Raw genomic sequence first — 26,066 nt, forward strand, 5'->3', positions numbered from 1 at the left:
CATTTCCTGTAGATAAGATTTACGGATGTACTCAATCATAGACTTGCACCTGATTTCTGACAACCCCTAACCTAGAGCTTCCTTAGCACTCCCCCAAATCCTGTAGTAGATTCTTTCTAACATGCTCTGACTGAGTCACAAACGGTTCCTCATGGTGAGCATACTGCATAGCTGCAATAAACCCAAACTTTTCAACTACAAGTATGTCCCTGGTGGTCTTTTATGACGAGTATTAACCTTTCTAGGACTAGACCCTGGGTTCACTACATGCATGTGCCCCCTGAAATTCTGGGAAGCACCAAATTGAATCACAAATTCAGGACCTGGTTTAATGCTTTGCATTCTTTGGGGCTAGGACACAGGGTGCCACCAAGGATTTTGGCCTAAGCAGGGGGAAGACGGGATTGCCATTTAATCCAGTCAAGTGGAGGAACCAGCTTAGTAGGAAATGATAAATATTTCTGTTTGAACATTCATTAGTATATCTAGCTAGGCTGATTTTAAAAATAATGAGAGAGAGACCCAATAGTAATCTAGTATGGTTTAATGAAGATAGAATTAATTTGACTATCTCAAGCACAACCAGAAGAGAGCATTCCAAGTTGGCAACTCCATTCCACACAGTCATTCAGGAACCCAGTTCTTTCTAGCCGGTTTCTCATGTCACCCTAGGGCATTGTCCTCATGTGTGTGGCCAAAGCTGAGTTTCAAGAAGTAAGGGATCAGAGGATGTGGTGGAAGCATGGTCTTATTTTTTTTTTAATTAAATCTTTATTGTTCAGATTATTACATTTGTTCCTCTTTTTTCCCCCCATAACTCCCCTCCACCCAGTTCCCACCCCACCCTCTGCCCTCACTCCCCACCCACTCTCCTCATCCATAGGTGTACGATTTTTGTCCAGTCTCTTTCCGCATCCCCCACACCCCTTCCCCCCACCCCCGAAAAACAGTCAGTCCATTCCCTTTCTATGTCCCTGATTCTATTATAATCACCAGTTCATTCTGTTCATCAGATTATTTATTCACTTGATTTTTAGATTCACTTGTTGATAGAGTGTATTTGTTGTTCCTAATTTGTATCTTTACCTTTTTCTTCTTCTTCTTCTTCTTAAAGGATACCTTTCAGCATTTCATATAATACTGGTTTGGTGGTGATGAACTCCTTTAGCTTTTCCTTATCTGTGAAGCTCTTTATCTGACCTTCAATTCTGAATGATAGCTTTGCTGGATAAAGTAATCTTGGTTGTAGGTTCTTGGCATTCATCACTTTGAATATTTCTTGCCACTCCCTTCTGGCCTGCAAAGTTTCTGTTGAGAAATCAGCTGACAGTCGTATGGGTACTCCCTTGTAGGTAACTGACTTTCTTTCTCTTGCTGCTTTTAGGATACTCTCTTTGTCTTTTGCTCTTGGCATTTTAATGATGATGTGTCTTGGTGTGGTCCTCTTTGGATTCCTTTTGTTTGGCGTTCTCTGCGCTTCCTGGACTTGGAAGTCTATTTCTTTCACCAGGTAGGGGAAGTTTTCTGTCATGATTTCTTCAAATAGGTTTCCAATATCTTGCTCTCTCTCTCTTCTTCTGGCACCCCTATAATTCAGATGTTGGTACGCTTGAAGCTGTCCCAGAGGCTCCTTACACTATCTTCGTATTTTTGGATTCTTTTTTCATTTTGTTTTTCCGATTAGGTGTTTTTTGCTTCTTCGTATTTCAAATCGTTGACTTGATTCTTGCGATCCTCTAGTCTGCTGTTGGGAGTCTGTATAATATCCTCCATTTCAGTCAGTGTATGCTTAATTTCTAGTTGGTCCTTTATCATAACCTTGAGGGTCTGACTAGATTTCTTGAGGATCTCACTACATTTGTCGGCAGTCTCACCAGTCTTTTTGAGGGTCTTACCAAATTTATCAACGGCTTCCAGAAAGTTCTTGAAAAACCTTAAAAGTGTGGTTTTGAACTCTATATCCAGTAGTTTGCTTTCCTCCATTTCTGTCATTTGTGTCCTGTTTCTTTATCTCCACACTTTTTATGCTTCCCTGTGGTGGTAGAGTGGCTTTGTGTGCTAGGTGTCCTATAGGGCCCAGTGGCTCAGCCTCCCCAATTACCTGAGGTGGACACTCTTGGTGCACCCCTTTGTGGGCTTTGTGCACAGTCTTGTAGTTAAGCCTTGATTGTTGTAGGTAACACTGGGAGGGATTGACCTCCAGGCCAATTGGCTGTGAGAATCAGCTGTGTCTGCAGTGGAAGAACTTCTATGCTGGAGACACTCCAAGATTTGCTTCAATGGGGCTTTGGTGCTCACTGAGTCTGCCTCCTGAGTGTGTCCTTTATGGATCCGAGGAGCTGCAAACTGGAGGGTCCCACTCTGACCACTGGGCACAATGGCTTCTGGATCTCTAGGGAGGTGCTAATCTAGCCTCTGCCTGAGGTTATCCAGCAAAAGCCTTCATGCAAGGCTTGGGCAGGGCAGGTCCCCCGGGATCAACAGGGTGGGGCTAGCAGTTATGGCTGCCCTCAGAGGCCCCGCTTTCTCAGTGTCCTGGCAATCACTGCAAGCACCTCCAAGAGAAAGCTGCCCTCAAGTTCCGACGGATGCCAGACAGTCCCGCTTCTCCCGTATGAGTCTGGGTCCCCAGAGATTCGCCCGGAACTGGAGCTCAGAGCCTGAGACTCCCTCCAGATTGAAAAAGGCAACTCCGCCCTCAGCCGCCAGCTCACTCCGCGTGTGCCTCTGTACCTCTGTACTTTACTTCCACACCACAGCTCCACTGAGTCTCGGTATGCTTTTCTCTTTCCTTCTAGTTGTAGAATTTCCACTCAGCCAGCCTTGCTGTGGTTCTGGATGATGTCTGTTCCATCTTTTAGTTGCATTTTTGAAGTGGTTGTGTGAGGCAGCAAACTCCAGTGTTTACCTGTGCCGCCATCTTGGTTTTCTCCCATCTGAAGCATGGTCTTATGTCCACGGTCCTCTGAGCCTTGGTGATGGGAGGTTATCCCTTTTCCATATCCCCCACCGGAACACCCACCTTCTGCTTGTGCAGGCTCAGAGAGATTATTTTGAAGATTAAGGAGTCACATGGTTTTGCTATAGGCCAGACCTAAATTCCTTTTAGCAGTGCAAATTCCTAAAAAACTTAGCAGACTTCTGGTACATTTGTCACTTGACTTCTCTGTGTACAGATAACCAGGAACGAAATTTTTACTAGTTATAAAGTTAGGCCCCCAAACTTGTATTTTCTAAATTGACCTTTATGCCCTACCTACCCCATCTGCTTTTCTTAACTTAATGGAGGCCACCTAAAACAATGGCTTTGGGTGGAATTGGACTTTAACCCTTCTTTGCCAGGAGGCATGCAACCTTTCAAGGCAGCGGCATTATCTCCTCTGAGAGTAGACTTCCACTTCACAGCCACTATCTGCAACTGCCTCACTTTGGGGTAAGAGACCCTCATTCAACTTGGAGGCAGGCTTCAGGCAGAGGGGCATACCTTAGCAAGGCTATGCTATCTCCTCTCTCTACTTGCAGCCTAACTGGCTGTAGCATGTGCCCTACCCTCTCATAACTTTTGCTGAAAGCTTCAAGAAGTCATGGACACAGTACCAGTATTCCAACATCCTGGATCTTTCCTTCTGCTTCTCCAGGTTCTACCGCCTGTGTCAGCACACTGTCTCTTTCCCAAGGTACAGCAGACAACCATGTGACCTAATGTTTTCCCAGCATGGAATGACACTTCCCAGCTTCCAGGCTGTGATAGCTTTATCTGTGATGCCCAACACTGGCCTTCCTCCAGTAAACTAGCCACATATTTGAGGTTCCCTCAATCTCTTCAGCTAGTAAGTCTCTGCCATATCCCATATTCTTGTGAATGAGCTTTGGCTAATCAAACTCATGAGAAAGCCAGACATTTCATTTGTTCATGAAGATCTAGGTCCAGTAATGGGCCTCTGAAATGTACAGCAATTTATGTCATAAAAATCAAATCCTGGAGATGCTTACTGCTAGCTTCCCTAAATATATTAAGAATATAAAGCTCATTGCATGTTGGGATGAATGAGCCTTCCAATTCGGTACAGTCACCCTGTTAATGTAATAGTACCCTGGTTGGTCAAATTTGCTTTGAGCATTCTCATTGACATTGACACATCAGGACTTTAAAAACATTGATTTGTCCTGGGTATGTAACATTTGGTCTTTTTAAAAAATATATATTTTATTGATTTTTTACAGAAAGGAGGGGAGAGGGATAGAGAGTTAGAAACATCGATGAGAGAGAAACATTGATCAGCTGCCTCCTGCACACTCCCTACTGGGGATGTGCCTGCAATCGAAGTACATGCCCTTGACCGGAATCGAACCCGGGACCCTTGAGTCCACAGGCTGCCGCTCTATCCACTGAGCCAAACCAGTTAGGGCACATTTGGTCTTAAAGCCATAAACAGTAATGGCTTTTCCTTGGGAAGAACATCCTCCCCAGTGGCCATAATGCCCCTATTAAATAAATGTGTGCATTTTTAAAAGTGGAGAGCATTACTACTCTCTAGCCATCTCCCTTTGAACCTGATTGCACTATGTCAGTGTCACTGATAGGTGGATTCCCTAACAGATTTCATTATCAGCAACATGAATGTGAATTTTCTTTAGCAATTTAAAGGGAATGTACTAGATCTATATTAGCATTGTTATATCTCAAAAACTAATAGTTGTAGGATAGATATGTACAGTATGACATCACTCACATAAATCATAAATTAGACTCGGAATAGTGCCATATATTACTTATGGATTTCTGTATGTGTGAGAATGCAGTGCTCCTCAAAATGTGCATCCAAATCACCTGGGGAATCTTGATAAATGGCAAGCTCTGCCTTAGCAGGTCTTGGTGGGCCTGAGATTCTGCATTCTAACAAGCTCCCAGAGATGCCAATGCTGTGCCACCTTGGGAGAGGGTGACACAGGTAAAGGGAAACTGTCCTTCTAATCTTCTTAGTGCATCAATGTCCTGAATTGTTTTGCTTCACCTGGGTGCTGGAACCTCTGAGCTGTACTTCTGGACTCCCATGAAGGTATCCTCACCCATGAGTGGTTGTTAAAATAGGTGTTTATACGGGGACATGTTGGCTGGCACCTCCTCTTCCACTGTATTGCTCATGCCAACGCAAATCAGTGATCATTTTAACTAAAAGACACACAGAGGGAAAGACGTTGACTTTTCAAACCTATATTTTCATTTTATAGAAGATCTAATAACATCAGGGGTCAAATGAAAGTTATGGTGGAATCAGCCAGCAATAGGAGCTATGCTACTGCTTCTTGGTGCACTTTGTGCATTGGGGGTTTTCCACCATGACATTTAAATGCTAAGTTGTTTTTTCATTAGTTCCGTATCACCCTTACTCTCACCACACTGTCCTCAACACATTCTTACGGTCTGAAAGCAAATTGGTTCACGAAAAGGATATAAACCTCTGCAAAGAGCACCACAGAATAATATCCCCAATGTAGGCAGGTGTGAATTAGGATTACTCAGTAGATCATATAGGCCACACTTCCTTCAAGAGTTAACTCTGCGAGTGTATCAGAAATACAGTGAGGGCACTCTATTTTTGGCATACAGCTGGACAGGAGAAATGGGTCCTGTACTAGTTTCCTGTTAGTGCTGCAACAAATCACCACAAACTTAGTAAGTTAAAACGGTGAAAGTTTACTATACAACAGTTTTGGAAGTCAGAAGTCTGACATATAGCACACTGGACCAAAGCCATATGAGCCCCATGTCTGTCAATGTATTCAGATCTTCTTCTATGTCCTTTCTTAGAGTTTTGAAATTCTCTCCTTGGTTGTCTTCTTCTGTATTCTTGGTTGTTAAGTCCTACATACTTTCACCAGTCTGCTTGTTTGTTTTATAGTATACTAGAGGCCCAGTGCATGGATTCATGCACCAGTTGGGTCCCTTGGCCTGGCCTGCAGGGATCAGGCCAAAACTGGCTCTCTGATATCCGCCACGGGGTCCCAGATTGCGAGAGGGCACAGGCCAGGCCTAGGGACCCCACGGGTGCATGACCGGGGCCGGGGAGGGACCTCGGGAGGGCTCCAGGGCATGTCTGGCCCATCTCACCAGTCCTGACCAGCTGAACCCCAGCAGCAAGCTAACCTACCAGTCCGAGCGTCTGGCCCCTGGAGGTCAGTGAACATCTTAGCAACTGGTTGAACAGTCGAATGAGTGGTCGGATACTTAGCATAATAGGCTTTTATTATATAAGACAATTTTTATATTAGAATTAGCCAGTTGGACTTGGTTTAGATTATCCCAATTTTGTTGGCAACATCCAAAGTATCATAGTCAGGAGACAGTCAAACATATGACTCTTCTCTCCATCAGTCCTGATCAGGGTGTTGAATTTGGACACACAATGTCCTAGAGCGTCTTCACAGCCTGTTTGACTAATGCTTGTTGGCCTTGACATCCACAAAGAACACAAGTGTATTGTTGTCCTCTATCTTCTTCATGGCTGAGTCAGTAGTCAGGGCGAACTTGATGATAGCATAGTAGTCAGTTTGTTTCTTCTGAGGGCGCTCTTCTGAGGATATTTAGGCTGCCTTTAGAGCAACAGTGTCTTGGCCATCAAAGGTGGGTAAGGCGCCGATCTTCTTTATTTTGGGGCTTTGGATGCCTTTCACCATTGCTTTCTTTGCCTTCAAAGCCTTTCTTTGGTTTTGGGAAGTGTGGGGGCTTCCTTCTTCACTTTGGGCTTCATCTTCATGAAAAGGCTGTTTGTTTTCTAACAATTAGTGATTGTCATAAGTTTTTGCTGGTATAGAGAAATGCTATTGGTTTTTGTAAGTTAATGCCTCTAGCAACCTTGATGAAATTTTTTATAGTTATAAAGAAATTAGTTCCAATACTTTGTAGATTCTGTTGGTTTTATAGGTATTTGGTCATATTATTGTAAATAATGTCAATGTATCTCTTCTAATATTTATGCTTCTTTCTCTCTTTTTTTCCCCTCCTCTTGTAATTTTAGCCAGAACCTCATAAGATTCTTAATAATGAAACCATGTTTTCTGTGCCAGATGTTGATATGGAACTATGGCCCATAGGCCAAATCCTGCCCGCTGCCTGTTTTTGTATTGCCTGTGAGTCAAGACATTTGCAATCAATGCAATATTAGGAACACTGTTTTCAAGCCAATGAAGCAGATTTCCAAAAATTGTATTTCAAAAAAGAATTCATTCCTCTCACTAATAGATTTGTATTTTCAAAACAAATTGTACTCAATATTTAATTTAAAATTTTATTTAAAATGTGGACACGTGTTTTCTCTATTATTATATTAGTACCTACACAATATCTTTAATTTTACCTCTTGGCCTGCAAGACCTAAAATGTGTCCTAGCCTGCCCTTTAGAGAAAATGTTTGCTGGCTCTTCTCTGTACCATGGCCTCTCCCCTGACTGCTATTTGCTATAGTTATCTGTTATGCACTGACCACCCCCCCAAATGCACAATTTTGTCAAAACAAACCCCTCAGAGTGCCTTCAATAAAATGGGCATTAAATTATCTAATCATGGGATCCAGGAGATATTTTTAAGTTGTCCTCTTACTGCTCCCCTTGAATGACTTAAAGCTGAAAGGAGGAAATGCAGATAAATGTCAAATAAACTTCCAGAGTCAATGTCAAATTAGGACACCATGATGTTATTTGGGGTTCCAAAAGCAACAATGAAGACTCCAGGTCTCCTGTCCCAGCTGAGGGGACTTTGTCATCTGAGTCTCTGGCCCCAGGACAGACTTTAGTTGGAACTGTCTGTTCCTGCCCATGAAGACACCAACGGTTGGTTGTTCTTAAAAGTTAGCTTTCTGAAACATTGTTCTGTTGCTTATAAAACATGTATGATGGCTCTGCTTGGATTAGAATAATAGACAATTGATGGCTGACCCATTGGTAAGGAAAGACAGAGGACTGAAGAGTCAGCTTGATGAGGAGAGCCTGGCCAGGGCAGAAGTCCTGGGAAGCTGCACTGACCGTGAGGACCCGCTTGGTAGGGTTTGGCCGGTGACACAGGCTGTGAAAGAATTCACAATTAAGAGGAGAGATTGAGATAGATAGGAAGTTTATTTTACTTTGCACAAAGGGAAAGGTCCAAGTATTGCCAGTCAATACAGGGCAAGAAACAAATGACGGCCTTCTCTTTTAAGCAGTGGCTTTTGATAAGCAACAAGAAAGAGAGGGGAGTTTTGGGCTGCAGTTGAGCAGACATTAGGAGCTGTGTTGAAAAGTTATTGTGTTTTGTTTGTTTTACAGGAGACAATCCTGCACATGTCTAGGGAGGTGTCTTATCAGTATTTTCCGCAAGCTTTGAAATATGCTTAGAGCAAAAATGATGAAGAGTTCAAAGGGTAGAGAGGAAGGGAACTTTCTATTAACTAGAGACTCCTTGGTGTGAATTATCCCTGAGTTCTAAAAACAGCAGGGCCGAAACCGGTTTGGCTCAGTGGATAGAGCGTCGGCCTGTGGACTGAAGGGTCCCAGGTTTGATTCCGGTCAAGGGCATGTACCTTGGTTGTGGGCACATCCCCAGTGGGAGATGTGCAGGAGGCAGCTGATTGATGTTTCTAACTCTATCTGTCTCCCTTCCTCTCTGTAAAAAATCAATAAAATATATTTTAAAAATATTTTTAAAAATAAAATAAAAACAGCAGGGAAGAGAGGCATGCAAGAATGTAGTCTTGAGAGTAGCTTATCTTGTCTTGCAGTTTGAACAGAGGGGCTGTTTCATTGAGAAGAGCGGACTATCTTGGTGTTTAATTACCAGGTGCTTCTCATAAATTGTGGAAGGCTAAAGCAAAGGGGGAATAAAAGGTCTTTTTTTGTCCTTACACCATTTGCCAGGATTCCCACCACCACCTTTAGTTTCCCAGGTTTCTGTTAAACCTGAATCGTTATGCACACAGATTTCCTCAGGCACCCAGGAGCACTGCTGTCTTTGAACCCTTTGTATGAAATACTCCACACTCAGATATCTGCATGGCCTGCCCCCTCAAGGCATTCTGGTTCCTGTGTGTCACCTGACACAGAGGACTCCTCTGATCTCAAGCATTAAGTAGTGCTCTTTCCCTACCTCCCTTGACTGACCTCTCATACTGATTTGTTCACAGCCTGGACCAACTTGCTAGAAGCTAAGTGCAATGAAGTCAAGGAACTGATTTTGTTCACTGCAATAGTCAACACCCGAAACAGTCCTTAGCTCTACGACACAGGCCCTCTGTGCTATTGATCTCATCAGTAGACTTCCCTGACCTCCACAGGACAGCCTTGTGGTCTACTTTGACCGTGTTGTGTGCACCAGGATTTCTGAAAGCTCTCCAAGTGATTCAAAAGTGCAACCAAAGTTGAAAAACATTCATGTAATGATGGAATGAGTTGGCGTCACCACTTATGTCCACAATAGAATCAAAGAGCTAGAGCCGTGGAGAGGGGGTGCCTGAACTGCCCTAAACAAAGTTCTGCAGATGGGGGTGATGATCACAGTTTGGCCCAGGTCCTCTGAAGAACTCCAGAGAATGGTTTAGACCCCTCCCAGGGGGCCATTCCAATGCCTCCGGCTCAGGCTTGTCTTCCCTGAAGTTGGGCCTGCACCTCAAACTGGGCATTACCTGGAGCCTGAGCCTCTATCCAGGGATGTCTGCGGGAGGCCTGGCGCCTCCTGGTGGCTGAATGCACGCATCGCAACCACCTCCTCTTGAGCACTGTATGAAAAGAGCCAGGTGCCCTGAGGGTCTTTACTGAATTGGGCACTAAGAGACTACAGGCCACTTTGGGAGGCCTCTTTCAGAAAGCCTGGGGCTCACACTGGCTTCCCCAGGTTCTCTGCAGGACCGGAAAGCCAGGTCAGCGGGGAGCATGAAGGAAAAAGCAATCCAAGGAGGCTGTGGGGAAAGGAGAAGTATGAGGCTGCAGCTGGCCTCCCTAAAGGAAAGCTTTTAGAACCTGCTGGAGTGGCAGAGCTTAGTATTAGGGCTTGCAGGGGCCCTGTGTTGGCAGAGCCTGCAGCCAGCTGGTGGTTTGTTAGAGGTAGCCTCCCAAATATGTCTGGGAACCACAAGCCTTTGCTTTCAGAACTCAGGGCCCATCAGAATCTGGACCTCACAACCAGGGTCTGCTGGTCAACCAGTATCCAGCAAGATGTGCGTGGATTCTTTTGGAGACTTTACTCCCAATCAGCCAACTCCAGTGCCTTTAGGAACTTAGAAAGCAGCACCTCCCTTAATAGCCCAGGGCCTTAGCCCAGCCTCTTCTCTGAGGCCTGTGTATCAGTGTAGGGCCGGAGGTCATCAGTTCTGTCTTCCACAGATAGGCATTTCACTGATAAATATCAGAAATGAAAAACCATGTTCATAAAATTCAGAGGTTCCCTGTGCAAATGCTAACTGCAAAGTTATTTCCTATTGTTAATAATAGTTTTCTTGAGGTATAATTAACAATCAACTGCACATATTTAAAGCATAAAATTGGAGCCCTGGCTGAGTGGCTCAGTTGGTAGGAGCATCATTCCATACACCTAGAGGTGGTGGGTTCGATTCTCAGTTGGGGCACATACTTAGGTTGCGGGTTCAATCCCTGGTCAAGGTGCATATGGAAGGCAACAGCGATGTCCCCTACCTTCTCCTTTTCTCTCTCTCTAAAAATCAACAAAAACATATCCTTAGGTGAGGATTAAAAATATTAAAGTATGAAATTTGATAAGTTTTTACAGGGAGATGCCCATGAAACCACCACCATGGTCAGGATAGGGAGCTTACTCATGGTCCTCTGTAGTTTCCTTTGTGCCCTTGTGATCCCTCCCTCCCACTGTACCACTGAAAGCCCCAGGCAAGGCCTAGTTGGTTTGACTCAGTGAATAGAGTGTTGGCCTGCGGACTGAAGGGCCCCAGGTTCGATTATCGTCAAGGGCACATGCCTGGGTTGAGGTCTCAATCCCCAGTGTGGGGCCTGCAGGAGATAGCCAATCAATGAGTCTCTCTCATCACTGATATTTCTCTCTCTTCCTCTCTGGAATCAATAAAAATATTTTTAAAAAAAAAAAAAAACAAAAAAAACCCAAAGAACTAAAAGACTGGGAAAACATTCTGTGGCATATGCCTTCATTTCTGGTTTTCTCTTGGGGCATACAGTGGCAGTGCCCAGAAGCATACAGTTGCAATATGGTGCTCTGATGTGGGTACAGAGTTAGGAGGTTGGAGGGATGGGATACAGATGGTGGGGCAGCACCATAGCTGACTCTTCCCTCAGCTTTGTAGCCCAGTTCATCTTGCAAACCTGGTTGCTCACAGGATACCATCTATTCTTAGAGAGAATCAACTAGACAAAATGAAGTGCACAGCCTTTGCCACAATTCATCAAATTCAGTTCCTCTATCTTAGGGGCAGGACAGTCTACAGCTCACCCATGGTGCCTAAGTTTATATGAACATCAAAATACCAAAATGAAATATGGTCCCACTTTGTTGGGTTAGTTCATATGCTTGATCGGATGTTGGTTAAGCATGACCTTGGAATCACTTTGGAAAGCAGGCCACAGATAGAATGCCACGGTTCCTACGCTCAGTGCTTTGTGCACAGCTCCTCCCATGACACTGGCCTCTTTCTGTTTTAGGGGGTGCAAAAGGGAACCATTAGCACAAGCCAGGAATGAGCCATAGCTCTTAACCAAACCCAGTAGCAGGCACAGGAGCCTAAATCACAACATCCCTCTCCCCAAGAATCCCCTTCCCATATGCTCTCCACATCTCCACACCTGCCTAACCTTCAAGACCTCCCCCAAAACCTACTTTCCCAGGAATAATTTTCTGATTCCACTAGTCAAGCTATGTCAGACATTAGTCTGAGGGTTCTGCACACACCATCCCATTGGATCCCCGTAGCAATCTACCGACAGGTTCGATTATCCTCATCAAGAGGACACTAAGGCTCTGCGAGGTTAAATTTGTCCTCCTGGCTTCCAAATGACAGCGATAGGAATGAAACCGGGTACATGATTCCAAAGCCTATGTTCTTAAGCACTTTCTACATGATGTCACCGCCCCAGCATCACCCCTTTTTCTGACCCACGATGGTCTGGACGTGGTCCCACTTTGTTGGATTAGTTCACATACTTGTAGAATGAAGTTTTACTTGAGTATGTGAAGCATTTCCCCACCTTCATTGAAAGTTGCTTGAAGAAGGGGATGACAACTTCTACTTCTCCCTTTCTCTTGGGGGTCTATGGTATATAGCGAGGTATATGGATTCATTAAACATTTGTTCATTCAACGTGGTTGAATTCAGACAATAAGGAAAAGGAATTAAAATGTGCTCAGGACAGACACCATACTTTCAAGACATTATTTCATCCAATCCCATTCTAATCTGGAATGCTTTGTGATGGTCCTATCATCTTTATTTATTTATTCTTAAATCTATTTGTATTGATTTCAGAGACGAAGGGAGAAGGAGAGAGAGATAGAAACATCAATGATGAGAGAGAATCATTGATTGGCTGCCTCCTGCACGCCCCCTACTGGGGGTCGAGCCAGCCACCTAGGCACGTGCCCTTGACTGGAATCGAGCCCAGGCCCTTCAATCTGCAGGCTGACGCTCTAGCCACTGAGCCTAACCAGTTAGGGTGGTCTTATCATCTTTAGTAGAGATAGTTTATTTGCTTCTGAGGCTAGTTAAAATGGAGTAACTCACCCGTTTCCACACACCGTGTGCATGGTGGAACATGGATTGTCCACACATTCTATTTCCCAGTTCTACTCCATTTCTGACACACATAATTGGCTTTCTGATTTCACAGTTAACTCAGGTTCCAAAAGGCAGCCTTTTATGAGATCCACTATTTTTTTTGAGTGTTCCTTTTGTTTAATTACAGGTCACCAAGTAGATCTAATAGAGATGAGATTGACAGAAACAATCTTGGCGTCACATCAATGAATACAGACCATTCATGGAGTAGGAGGAGAAAAGGTGCTGCCCTGTGGACAAAAAACTGGACCCAGAATGAATATAAAGACAGAGGATCTGGGGAGTGGAGGCACCATCAGGGAAAGACTCACTCCAAGTGCCTGTAGCTGAGTCAGAATTGTTCCTCCTAAGATGAAGCTGCTGCTGATGTGTCTGGGGCTGACTCTGGTCTGTGCCCATCATGGAGGAAACCATGATGTTGTGACAAGCAACTTCGATATGTCAAAGGTAGAGCTGGGGGAGTATAGGGTCTTCTGACTTTGGGGGTGGTTTGGGAGATTCTGAAGCAAGATGGCCCTACTGGAGGGCAAGAGGTTTTTGAGATATTGGACAAAGGGGGTGGTTTCTGATCTTGGATAAAAAGCAGTCGTAAGATGTGGAAAAATGATAACACTTGGGGACTTCCATTCTCATTGGAGGTCAGTGGAAGGAGCCTTTCATGTGGAGTCAACTGACCTGGGTTCTAATTCCATCTCCATATCACCACTATGAGTCCTGGCCCATAGGCCAGAGTTCAAGAATACAGATGTTTATGTGGTATCCCCTCTCTTCTTTTCTTACCCATTTTAATGGTTTGGTTTTTTTTTTTTGCAGATTTCAGGGGAGTGGTATTCCATTCTCTTGGCCTCAGACGTGAAGGAAATGATAGAAGAAAATGGTAGCATGAGAGTTTTTGTGGAATCCATCCAAGTCTTGGACAACTCTTCCTTATCATTTAAATTTCATATGAAGTAAGTATGGCTTATTTTTTCTTGGGGAAAAAAAACCCCAAAAGCCTGACTGTGGTGTTGGACCACTAAACACACACACACACACACACACACACACACACACACACTCACTCATGTGTACACTCACATTGTGGGCTTGTATCCAAAATCAGAGTCATTTATCAGGCACTGATCCATGACATAATGAACTGAGAATTCAGAGATAAGAATTGGTGACAGGAATAAGTTTAATTGGGAGTAGGGGAGTTCAGAGACTGAGGGGTATTAAAATCATAAGAAATGTGGCAATACCATAGGTTAAGTACATAGGATTTGGGGTCAACAGCCTAGCTATCTCTTGAAATGATCTCTTACTAGTTGTGTGACCTAGAAATTTTATCTCTATCCACTCAATTTCCCTTGGGTAAAAGAGGATGATAATAATTCTCTCTCATGGATTTCTTTTTTGTGAAACAATGTTTATTGAGCACTTATCTGAGAAGTGGCACATCTGAAAACTCAACTGATTATCTAGGCAAGTAGCGATGTATATATATAAAACCCTAATATTCAAGTAGTCCGAATGGTGGAACAACCAAACAGCCAAACAACCAAACAACCGGTCGCTGTGACGTGCACTGACCACTGGGGGTCAGGTGTGGAATATGGCGGGCATCAGCAGCAAGAGGCAGAGGGAAGAACATGGTGGGTTTTGGCTGTAGCGGGGTGGTGGTACAGGTGAGCGGGGACCAAGGTGGGGCACTGGTCGCTGTCATCAGGGCGAGCCTCTGGTGGTTACTGAAAATTCTTTGTTCTCTCATGTCGCAGTAAAAGTGACGTCAGTAGTAGACTCTTTCTTAAAGTAGCAAGTAAAGTGAAATAAGGTAAATAAAAGCTGTTTCAAATTTGTACCAAAATGTTCTACAGTTAATTGGAATCAGACACTCAAGTCACAGGTGGAGTGTGAGGGAGCCAGACCCATCAATATCTCTTGGGCATCAGCTCATTCTGTTTTACAGGGTCAATGGAGAGTGCACTGAAATTTCTTTCATTTGTGACGAAACAGAAGAAAAGGGTGTATATAGTGTTGAATGTAAGTATACATTAAGAAGTGTTCAGCCCTAGCCGGTTTGGCTCAGTGGATAGAGCGCTGGCCTGCAGACTGAAGGGTCCCAGGTTCGATTCCGGCAAAGGGCACATGCCCAGGTTGCGTGCTCGATCCCCAGTCGGGGGCATGCAGGAGGCAGCCAATCAATGATTCTCTCTCATCACTGATGTTTCTATCTCTTTCTCTCCCTCTTCCTTCCTCTCTGAAATCAATAAAGAAATATATATTTTTTTAAATGTGTTCATAAATTCTACTTTCAATTGCAAGAAAATTACTAAATCCCAATATCATTAGTATCTTGATTAATTCTTGATTGATGCTTATTTAGGTAATGTAAATGGGGTCATCTAATAGCCAATATCCTCAATTTGGGAGAACCTGGTGGGTAAAAGCCAAAATATGGTACATAATATCATCTGAAAAAGGTGGCAATTTGGTCATATGCACCACCTACAACAAAAGAAAATAGGCACACACAAAAAGGAAATTTTTCTGATAGCTTTTCATTCCCTGCCCACTTGGTTGATTTTTGGTGGCCACTAACAGCAAATTGCTCACACAGAGTGCTGTGTATATAATGCCAGTGGGTTTATAGACAGGACAGAGACACATAGTTGGCAGAGATGGCCAAGGGACCTAGGTGAGCTTAATAGAAGGTAAGTTGCAGCTGTGGCTGAATTTTTTACCACTAGCAATCAATGTACTACTGCTTGTCAGTTCTACACTTAGAAGTCACCAGGTGAAGCCTAAGGAGATGCAAATGGCAGACATTAGCTCTTACTCTATATTTCTTCCAGGGTAGGCACTTATATTTGCTCTGTGAAAGAGAATAAGTAACGAATTTCACTTGCGTTCTATGCACTAAAGAAGTTCTGAGTTGTCTTCTCTTTTCCCCACAGATGATGGATACAATACATTTCACATAATTGAAGCTGTCTATGGTGACTATCTTATTTTGTATCTCAGTAATGTTAAGAATGATGAAGAAGCCCAAGTGATGGAGTTCTATGGTAGAGTATTTTTATGTGGATAATCAACTTAGAGGGTAAAGGAGGCAAAATGATCCTTCCAATCTTATCCTGGGCCATCTCTCCTCCCCTGAAGAGAGGTGCTCACCTTGGGTAATCCTTCAGGCTCAGTGACGGAAAGATGATGAAATTTCTCATCATGCCAGAAGGGTATCCTAAAAATGTCAAATTCAAGACAGGAGACAGCCCATCCCTGACTTCTGCCTAAGCACCAATTGGTGCCAGTCTCTGTCCCCACTGCCCCCAAGAGCCTCAATGACCAAGACACAAGACACAGCAGTTATTGTCACTCTTCCCACAGCCCGAAAACCAGATGTGAGCCCAAAACTCAAGGAAAGGTTTAGAAAACTTTGCAAAAAAAAATGGAATTACTAAGGAAAACATACTGGACTTGACCAAAGTCGGTAAGTTTAGTTATTTCTGGTTTTCTCTTCCTAAATTCCCATGTTACTGGGTGGAGAAATGCAAGAGAAGGTACACCTCCAATCAGGTCCCTCTGTCCTGAGCTGGGAAATCATTTGATCTCCTGCTGAAAAATAAATGGGTTGGTGTTTGTGCTCTGCTCTGTCTCTGCAGATCGCTGTCTCCAGGCCCGACGGAGCCATGATGCCCAGGCCTCCAGGTTGGTGATGTCTGATGGAGAGGGGTTAGCCCAGGGACCATTGTCTTCCAACACCATTAGGGGTTTGTGACCAAAGATTACAATAACAATAGTTGGGCAAGGAAGCTTGTGGGATGAGCTTGAAATTTGGAGTTCGTGGGTCCCATGAGCTATAGAGCAAATGACCTATGCAATGAAAAGGAAAACAATGACGTGTATCTTGCAGAGTTACTGTGTGGATATCCTGCTGGTAAAAGTAAAGTCCTCAAAGTAAAATCATTAAGTCTTGGAATTTGCAATAGGAAAAGAATACTAGGGTGTGAACATGAAACCCAAATACATTTCCATCTTCCAAGGCCAAAACGTGTGGTCTCACCCTCCAATATTTGGTAATACTATCTCTCTTTATCTCTGCACATCCTTAGCTTCTAATCTGGAAACAGAGCTCTCTGACCTTCCAATTGTCTTTCATCTGAAAAATAGGCTCTGACTTTCATCTGTTTCCTACCTTAGCTTTATTTTGCCCTGATTTGCCCTGATCCTAGAATTCTCTTTCTCAAGGAGATACTGAGAGACAATTGCTGCTGAGGCTGATACTGGCTCACCATGTTTCAGGACATGCCTCCACATCCCAGCTTCCCTACACTATCCAGATAATATATGGGAATATATTAGCAACTATGGCCTGCATAAAGTCAGCATTTAATACAAGGTAGCTATGGTTTGCCATTCTTCCTCAATTTACCAAAAAATTCCTCAAAACATTTAATGTTGAGAATGGCAGAAACCAGCCTAGGGTCCTTCATGGATTATTCCTCTCTCTTTCTCATAGACTCAGCTCAGGAAAGGTTAAGCAATAGAAAAACAACAACAACCAGCCATTGATTCAATGACTTCCTTCCCCCTATTCTGGAAAGAAACATAGGTTGCAGTACAGACGGATATCTATTTCCTCACCATTTTTCTCTGTAATAAAAATTCTCTTTGTCTTCAATTCAACCCAGGAAGAGCTTACTGAGTTTCTGTGTTCTCTCTCATCTGCTTGTTTAGTGCTGAGTGAATGCTTCCTCACCTGGGCTCCAGGATCTTCATTCCATGGTCCCTGTGTCAGCCTGTGTCAAGGTCTGCAACCTGATCTCCATCCCTATCATCCAAGAAGGCCTTATCTCTGAATCTAAAGGATCTTCTCTAATTGTCTAGACAGACTCAACATTTCACCAAGAATCAAAGGTTTCCTCCAAATTTCTGACTCTGCCATACCCAGCACTCTACCATGAATAAGACCTCCTGTACCTGATCAATAAATGATTATTCTTGCAGTCATGTGATCAGTCTTGCTGTCTTTGTGTGTGAGAGAGACATGGGGCTGATGGCAAGGGAATGAGGGAATGTCCTTGACTCTGTACCCATAATGGTCCTCTAGTTTCTCAGAATCTTCCTGATTTTCAGAATTTCCCTCCCCAGCAGTTTCTGTCCCTGTGATGCTGCTCCCCCTTTGATTCGCCTATTTCTTAGTGATCCAATAAAGCAAACTGTGAGACTTGCCTCACAATTTCTCCCAATCCTAGAATTCTCTTTCTCAAGGGAGTACTGAGGGACAGATGCTGCTGAGGCTGATCCTGGCTCACCAAGTTTCAGGACATACCTCCACAACCCAGTTTCCCTACCTCATGTATTCTGTGGCACAGAGCATCATCCTTTCATGCTCTTGGAAAACCTCCTTCAACCAGAGCTGTTATCTACTGTGAGCATGTTAAGTGAGATGCCAGGAAATGTGAACAATAGAAATCGTTAGCCATCTGTACTGGTACAGTCAGGAATCCTCAAGGAGGCTAAATGGCTTTAACCTCTTCTGAGGGGGAGCTTCTGGGCTTTGAAGAAAGGAAAGTTAAGGTTCTTCCTCCACTTATAATGCTTTCCTGACATCCGATGATAAAAACTGTCAAAGTTGCATGTGGGTGCTGGAACAGAGCAACATGGCTAGGGGGTTACCATGCAGGAAGAATGACTCAGTCATTATGAACATAAGCTTAAGGATAGAAGGCTTTTCAAGGGATATGACACTCCACATATCTTACTCTGCCTTCATGTCAGAAGGAAAAGTAAGGCTCAGGCTTATTTCTCCAGAATTACACACTTGGCCTGGTTTGCTGATATATGCAGAAGGCCATGAAGAAAGCCAACCAGTCATTCTGGGACCTGTCATTTTCAAGTGTTATTTAAAGGACAGAAAAGCTAATGCCCAGAGGGCATGGCCTAGCAGATCCTTGGAAATGTTTAGAACATTAACAACCATAACAATCAATGCAAGGAGGACCACTTTGATGGTGGGAGATGGCTAGCTAGTGTCATATGTCAGGAAACTACAGCCAAGAGGGAGGCACACGAAGACCCTCAGCTGCTCCTGGATCAAACTTACTCTGAAACCTACCCCTCAATTCCAAACATTTTCTGCAAATGAGGCATGAAATGTTAAGAACACTCAAAAACAAGGAGTGGCCCTAGCTGGTTTGGCCCATTGAGTGAAGGGTCCCAGGTTTGATTCCAGTCAAGGGCACATACCTGGGTTGCAGGTTTGATACCCTGCCCTGGTCAGGGTGCATTTGGGAGGCAACCAATTGATGTTTCTTTCTCTCTGTATCTCCCCTTCCCTTTTACTTTTCTCTAAAAACCAATGGAAAAATATCCTCAGGTGAGGATCAACAACAAAAAGCAAGGAGCGAATATGTCTATAAATCAGAAACAGAACAGAGCGGTTATTTTCAAGAGAAAAAAGATACAAGTTATGGTGGAATCAGCCATCAACGGGAGCCACACTACTGCTCTATGGGGCACTTTGCTCAGGGACTGGAGAGTCAAAGTCACAGCCAAGTCCTATTGGGGATTTTCCACCATGACATGTAAATGCTAAGTTGTTTTTTCATTAGTCCCTACTCTTACCACACTGCCCATCAACACATTCTTAGGGTCTGAAAACAAACTGAGTTGGGTCAAGAGTGGGAAACAAGCCTATTGTAAAGAGCGCCACAGAAAGATGGGCCAATGCAGGCAGGTGTGAATTGGGATTACTCAACAGATCATATAGGCCTCATTTCCTTCAATAGTTAACTCCACCAGTGTATTGGAAACACAGTGAGGACACTCTATTCTTGGCATGCAGCTGGACAGGAGAAACGGGTCCTGTACTAGTTTCCTGTTTGTGCCGGAACAAATCGCCACAAATTTAAGCTTAAAACAGCACACGTTTATTTTGCTACAGTTTTTGAGGTCAGAAGTCTGACACATGGCTCCTAGTACCAAGCCCAAATGAGTCCCATGTCTGTCAATGTATTCAGGTCATCTTCTATGTCCTTTCTCAGAGTTTTAAAATTCTCTCCTTGGTCGTCTTCTTGTGTATTCTTGTTTGCTAATTCCTATATACTTTTGTTACCAGAGAAATTAGGGAGTCCATTTTCCCCAACACTAGTGGGTGTGGGGTGGCTCTTGTGATATCTTCTGAAAGAGAATTTTCTAAGATTCACCCAGGAGAATGAATGGGTTTTATTGGCATGGTGTTAGAGTCCTCAGTTGTCAAGTCCCATGCCCCTTAACTGAGTCCTGAAAAAGATGCAGCTGAGAGTTCAGCAAAGCCAAAGCAAGGCCAGTGTCCAGAGCTGCTGTTTCATGCTGCAGCCGAGTCCAGTCCTGCATCAGGTTGTTTAAAGTCCATTAGTCCATTGTGTGGAATCCACATTGTGTGGCGTCCACAGGGCCACGTGGGGGAATGCAGGGGAGTGCGCCCCCTGCAACAGGAGTCCCAAGAGGTCCAAGAGCCATGAATGGGAACTTCCTTTGTGCAGAAGTTTAAATATTCAGGTTTCAAGCTCTTGCAATGGCCACACCTATTATGACCCATTACCTGTTCCCAGGTGTGACTGACAGACAGGTAAGCACCTTTCCGCCTCACTCAGACCTTACTGGGAATGTGTCTATTGTCCAGTCCCTTCCCCAGTGATCAACAGGGAACAGACTTGAAGAGTGGCATGCCTGTATTATCTAGTCTTTCCTTTACTCCTTTTCTGTTAAATAATAACCAGAGTATTACAAGGGTATCACTTTCACCAGTTTGTTTGTTTTACTGTATAAAATTTTTCTATTTAGAATTAGCCAGCTGAACTCAGTTTAGATGATCTCAATTTTATTGACAACATCTAAAGCATAATAGTTGGGAGACAGTCAAATGTTTGCCTCTTGTCTCCATCTAGCCTGATCAGGGTGTTGACCTTGGACACGTCAATGTCGCAGAGCTTCTTCACGGCCTGTTTGAACTGGTGCTTGTTGGCCTTGACATGCACAATGAACACAAGTGTACTGTTGTCTTCTATGTTCTTCATCGGTGATCAGGGAGAACTTGATGATGGCATAGTGTTCAGGCTTGTTTCTCCTGGGGGTGCTTTTCCAAGGATATTTAGGCTGCCTTCGGTGCCACAGTGTCTTTGGCCATCGAAGGCAGGTAACATACAGATCTCTTTTATGGCTGTGGACGCTTTCCGCACTGCTTTCTTTGCCTTCAAAGCCTTTGTTTTGGCTTTGGCTTTGGGAGGGGCAGGGGCTTCCTTCTTCACTTTAGGCTCCATCTTTGTGAAAAAGGTTGTTTTTCTAATCATTAGTTATGATCATGAGTTTTTGCTGGTATAGATAAATATACCAATATATACCAAATATGCCAGTAACTTACTATTGATTCCTGCAAGCTAATGTCTCTAGCAACTTTGATGAAAGTTTTTATAGTTATAATGAAATTAGTTCCAATATTTTGTGGATTCTGTTGGTTTTATAGGTATTTGGTCATATTGTTGCAAATGTCAATGTATCTCTTCCAATACTTATGCTTCTTTCTCTCTTTATTTTTTTCCTCTCCTTGTAACTTTAGCCAGAACCCCCTAGGGCACTTAAATATTGAAACCATGTTTTCTATACCAGAAGTTGGTTTGGAACTATGGCCCATAGGCCAAATCCTGTCCACTGCCTATTTTTGTATTGCCCGTGAGCCAAGACATGTGTAATCAATGCAATATTAAAAACACTATTTTCAACCCAATGATGCAAATTTCCAATAATTTTATTTCAAAAAAGAATCCATTCCTCTCACTAATAGATTTGTATTTTCAAAACAAATTATACTCAATATTCAATTTTGAATTTCATCAAAAAATGTGGAAATGTGTTTTCTGATTATTCTATTAATACCTACACAATATCTTTAATTTTGCCTCTTGGCCTGCAAGACCTAAAATGTGTTCTAGCCTGCCCTTTAGAAAAAAAGTTTTCTGGCTCTTCTCTGTAACATGGCCTCTCCCCTGACTGCTATTTGTTATAGTTATTTGTTATGCACTGACCCCCAAATGCACAATTTTGTCCAAACAAACCCCTCAGAGTGCCTTCATTAAAATGGGCATTATATTATGTAATCGTGAGATCCAGGAGATATTTTTAAGTTGTCCTCTTACTGCCTCCCTTGAATGACTTAAAGCCGAATGGAGGAAATGCAGATAAATGTCAAATAAACTTCCAGAGTCAATGTCAAACCAGGACACCCTGAGGTTATTTGGGGATCCAAGAGCAACAATGAAGAATCCAGATCTCCTGTCCCAGCTGAGGGGACTTTGCCATCTGAGTCTCTGGTCTCAGGACAGACTTTAGTTGGACCTGTCTGTTCTTGGAAGTAGGCCCATCAAGACACCAGTGGTGGTTCTTAAAAGTTAACTCTTCTGAAACATTGTTCTGTTGCTTGAAAAACATGTATGAAAGCTCTGTTACTAGAAGAACAGGCGATTGCTGGCTGACCCCTTGGTAAGGAAAGACAGAGGACGACGAGCCAGCTTGCTGAGGAGAGCCTGGCCCGGACAGAAGCTGAGCAGCTGCACTGACGGCGGAGACCCGGCTGCCAGGATTCCCACCTCCACCTTCAGCTTCCCAGGTTTCTGTTAAACCTGAGTCATTATGACCCACCCCAAAATGGGAATTTGAAAAACAGAAAATCCAGATATATAACCAATTGCCCATGGAAATTTCACATAAAATAAGGCAGCATATCCTGTCAGTGGGGAAAGCATAGACCTTCAGTAAGTTATCGTAAGTAATTAGGTCCATGAAAAAAGATAACATTAGGATAAATTGCAAACGGGTATGTAAAGGAAATAATAGGAGAACTGGAGGGAAATCTGAGTGAATTCCTTTACATTCTGGTCTTGAGGGAAACGTTCCTAATTACGATTCAAAATAGACCAATAAAATATAGTGATAAAATTGAGTACGCAAACCCAGAAAACTTGTACATAACAAAAAATACTACATGAGAAAAATTAAGGCACTAGCTGAGAGAAAAATTTTACTAACATATTACAAAGTTTTAGTGTCACCAATATTGTAAAAAGCTTTGAAAATTTGAGAAGAAAAATCAATGATATGATAAGAAAAAAGAAACATATCAATAAAAATAAAAACATTAAGCATCACCAATAATGGGGCCACCAAAGAATAAATACAAATGGCCCTTAAATATGAGATGTTCTACCTCACTCAGGAGAGAAATGCACATTAAAATTATATTGAGATGCACACTCTTACATATCACATTGGCAAAAATTCCAAGTCTAACAACCTGCTCAGTTGGTGATGCTGTAGGTAGATGGTCTCAAAGCTGCTGCTGGTGTTCAGGGGCCTTTGTAAGGAGCGGCTCTAGGGTCAAGCCTCGGGCTGACCTGTGGCAGGGCCACAAACAAGTCCCAGCCTGGAGGGCAGAGCTCTCCTAGCATAATTAAGCCTGACCTTGTAGCCCTCCCTAATTCCTTCCTAAGTAGCTAGTAGGCTGTGGGAGGTGCAGTAAGTGTTGCCAAAACAAGAACATTTGTATACATGTTAATCTACCCTTGTCTTAATCAGACTATAAAATAAAGCATCGGCTTGCAGGCTGGGTCTTTTGTGTCCTCATCCAGGCACGGGAGATCCACTGAGCCCCAGCTGTATTCTCTTATCTGTCTTTTCTTCAATCCTTCACTGCCCCTCCTCAGGTTCACCCTTGGCCGTGCTGGCAGGGCACAGGCCTTCCTACACACCAGCTATTACAACATCCATAAACAGGCAGGCGTTCTTTTTCTTCAAAGTTGAAACACTACATGGCTCTGGGAACTGGTAGAAAGGATTTGAGGATTTTCTTTTCCCCTCTCCTTCAAATCACTGGAGGTAACATGACTATTAAGCCATTTCAATTGTTTTAACTGAATTTTAATTTTTTAAAATTTTAATCATTTTCCTCTAATTAAAACAATCGCCTAATTTATAATGTTTTCCATTGTCACATGCCTAGGTCATTTAAGAAAGTCACATGCGCACACACTTTACCATTTTGTTTGTTTGTTTGTTTTTTGTTTTGTCGTTGTTGTTTTTGTAATAATAAAGCTCCAATGGCCGAAACTGGTTTGGCTCAGTGGATAGAGCATCAGCCTGCGGACTGAGAGGTCCCGGGTTCGATTCCGGTCAAGGGCATGTACCTGGGTTGCGGGCACATCCCTGGTGGGGGATGTGCAGGAGGCAGCTGATCGATGTTTCTCTATCATCGATGTTTCTAACTCTATCTCTCTCCCTTCCTCTCTGTGAAAAATCAATAAAACATATTTTTTTTAAAAAAAGCTCCAATGATCTTAAAAAAATAATGGTTGCTGAGGAACACCAAAAGGAGTGGTGACTGTAATGGACTGAGCATATAAACAAGGACCATCCACAAATACAGCCCTAAATCCATTTAAATATGGGTGTGCTTAAAAGCCTAAACCAGAATATTTGTCAATGAGAATATTTTTCAAGAGGTCCCATGGGTCACCTTATAATTGCAGAATGAAAAACATACTTTACAACAGCGACATCTGGTGGTTATCCTCTTAACCAGATGACTAAATTAAGCATCACCACTAATGGGGCCCTCTGAGATTATGTGTCTCCTTGTGTGATGCAATACGCAGTACACGGCATCACCTATGACAAATTATTGCCCAAAATGCTTAACTTGAAATTAATCAAGACTTTAGCCCTAATCTCCAGTTTACAAGAAATTAAAGGGATATAGGAACAGGTTAGATAGCAGTATGAGAACCGAGACAAACCCAGAGATAGGACATTAAAAAACAACAACACACACTGGCTTAGTCTCTTCAAAAAGTCAATATCATATCGTATGTCAATTGTAAGTTAGAAAGTTTTTAACTCAATATCATGGGGGAGGGCAGGAATCAAAGATGTAGGGAAAAAGTGAGAGGATGGTTCCCAAGATGCTATTGATCACTGATCTGTTACTTGAAGTTTCTAATAAAGGCTCAGTATGGCTAACAGGGCTGCAAGTTTTTGGTGCTCCTGATTGATCAGGTTGAGCCCTCTGGTCCAGGATCTCAAAAGCATGTGAGGGACAGGGGGGGCTGCAGGCACCTTCGACCTCAGGGACAGAAATAACTCATTAACAGGTTACTTTCCATAAGTATCTCAGGGCAGCTTTTTCCTCCCACACTGTTTTCAAGAGTGAATTGCTGTGAGGCAGTTGCCATATACTCATTATCAGAGAACAGAGAGTACGTTCAGATAGTATGAGAATGGGGCCCAGCAGACCTCAAAAAGAACTTTAGATTCCTAATTCCTATCAGCTTCTTCATGGCCTGGTATCTGAGTTTTTGCCCAGGAGGCAATTCTGGCCTCAGAGATCACCAAAGAAATATCGGCTACATTATCCAGACCTGGGGTCACTGCCCTTTTAACTTTTAGATCCCCAACCGAGCGATAAAGTTTTTTGTTTTTTTTAACATATTTTATTGATTTTTCACAGAGAGGAAGGGAGAGGGACAGAGAGCCAGAAACATCGATGAGAGAGAAACACCGACCAGCTGCCTCCTGCACACCCCCCACTGGGAATGTGCCCGCAACCAGGGCACATGCCCTTGACCAGAATCAAACCCAGGACCCTTCAGTCCGCAGGCCGACGCTCCGTCCACTGAGCCAAACTGGTCAGGGCCAAGCGATAAAGTTTTGATCAGATAAACTCACGTGATGCAGAATTTTGGTTCAGATGTCCATAGTCTCTTTGCAAGAATTCCTACTTCCATCCTAGGAATTTAAAGTCAACTTCCATTTGCACGCTTCCCTGATGGGTCAATTCTGCATTAGTGGAATCCAAATATTAGGTGGTGCCTCCTAGCTTTTAAGTTCTATAGAACACTGGCTTGAACCCTCCCTTCTACAGTCTGTGGAAGTCCAAAGCTATTTAAACAGTTACTACAAGTTCTCAGGGGGTATGTTCTTATGTTCACTCAGTTTCCACACTCAGCCTCCCTGGGCTGCCTTTCTTCGAGTTATCACAATTCTTAAGAAATATCCTTTAACTACCAACTACTTAAAACACCCCATCTAATCATACCATCTCTCTCCTCTTTTTCTTCTCCAGGCTCTCCAAACAAATTTCTTTATCATAGCAGAGTTCTTGCTCCTGAACCCCATTCTTTTATCAAAATATTTTTTGTTTAAACAATTAAAATGTTTTTCTTCATCTCATAAAGAACTATTTTGGTGCCATTGGGTTCAATGAACCATATTATG

At 43.2% G+C, this 26,066-nt stretch overlaps 2 protein-coding genes across 2 annotated transcripts in view; one reads left to right on the plus strand and one right to left on the minus strand.

Annotated features, from left to right (window-relative positions):
- Positions 1–26,066, minus strand: part of SNX30 (sorting nexin family member 30) — a 168,555-nt gene that overhangs the window by 30,927 nt on the left and 111,562 nt on the right. The window lies entirely within an intron of this gene.
- On the plus strand, positions 13,134–20,827 carry LOC139020898 (lipocalin Can f 6.0101-like). Its single transcript, XM_070430974.1, has 6 exons — positions 13,134–13,229; positions 13,596–13,732; positions 14,731–14,804; positions 15,719–15,829; positions 20,357–20,373; positions 20,693–20,827. Exons 1-6 carry the CDS (start codon positions 13,134–13,136, stop codon positions 20,825–20,827), a joined length of 570 nt encoding a protein of 189 aa, XP_070287075.1.

The sequence above is a fragment of the Myotis yumanensis genome, unplaced genomic scaffold, assembly GCF_028538775.1.
Source record: "Myotis yumanensis isolate MYYU_CA2020_CCGP unplaced genomic scaffold, mMyoYum1.0.hap1 SCAF_12, whole genome shotgun sequence".
NCBI classification, from domain to species: Eukaryota; Metazoa; Chordata; class Mammalia; order Chiroptera; family Vespertilionidae; genus Myotis; species Myotis yumanensis.

Bases quoted from the DNA above. Each gene is read 5' to 3' on its own strand.
- LOC139020898 (XM_070430974.1), top strand. From the start codon at position 13,134: ATGAAGCTGCTGCTGATGTGTCTGGGGCTGACTCTGGTCTGTGCCCAT. The intron at 13,230-13,595 runs GTAGAGCTGGGG...TTTTTTTTGCAG, and splicing joins GCAACTTCGATATGTCAAAG to ATTTCAGGGGAGTGGTATTC. The intron at 13,733-14,730 runs GTAAGTATGGCT...TCTGTTTTACAG, and splicing joins TCATTTAAATTTCATATGAA to GGTCAATGGAGAGTGCACTG.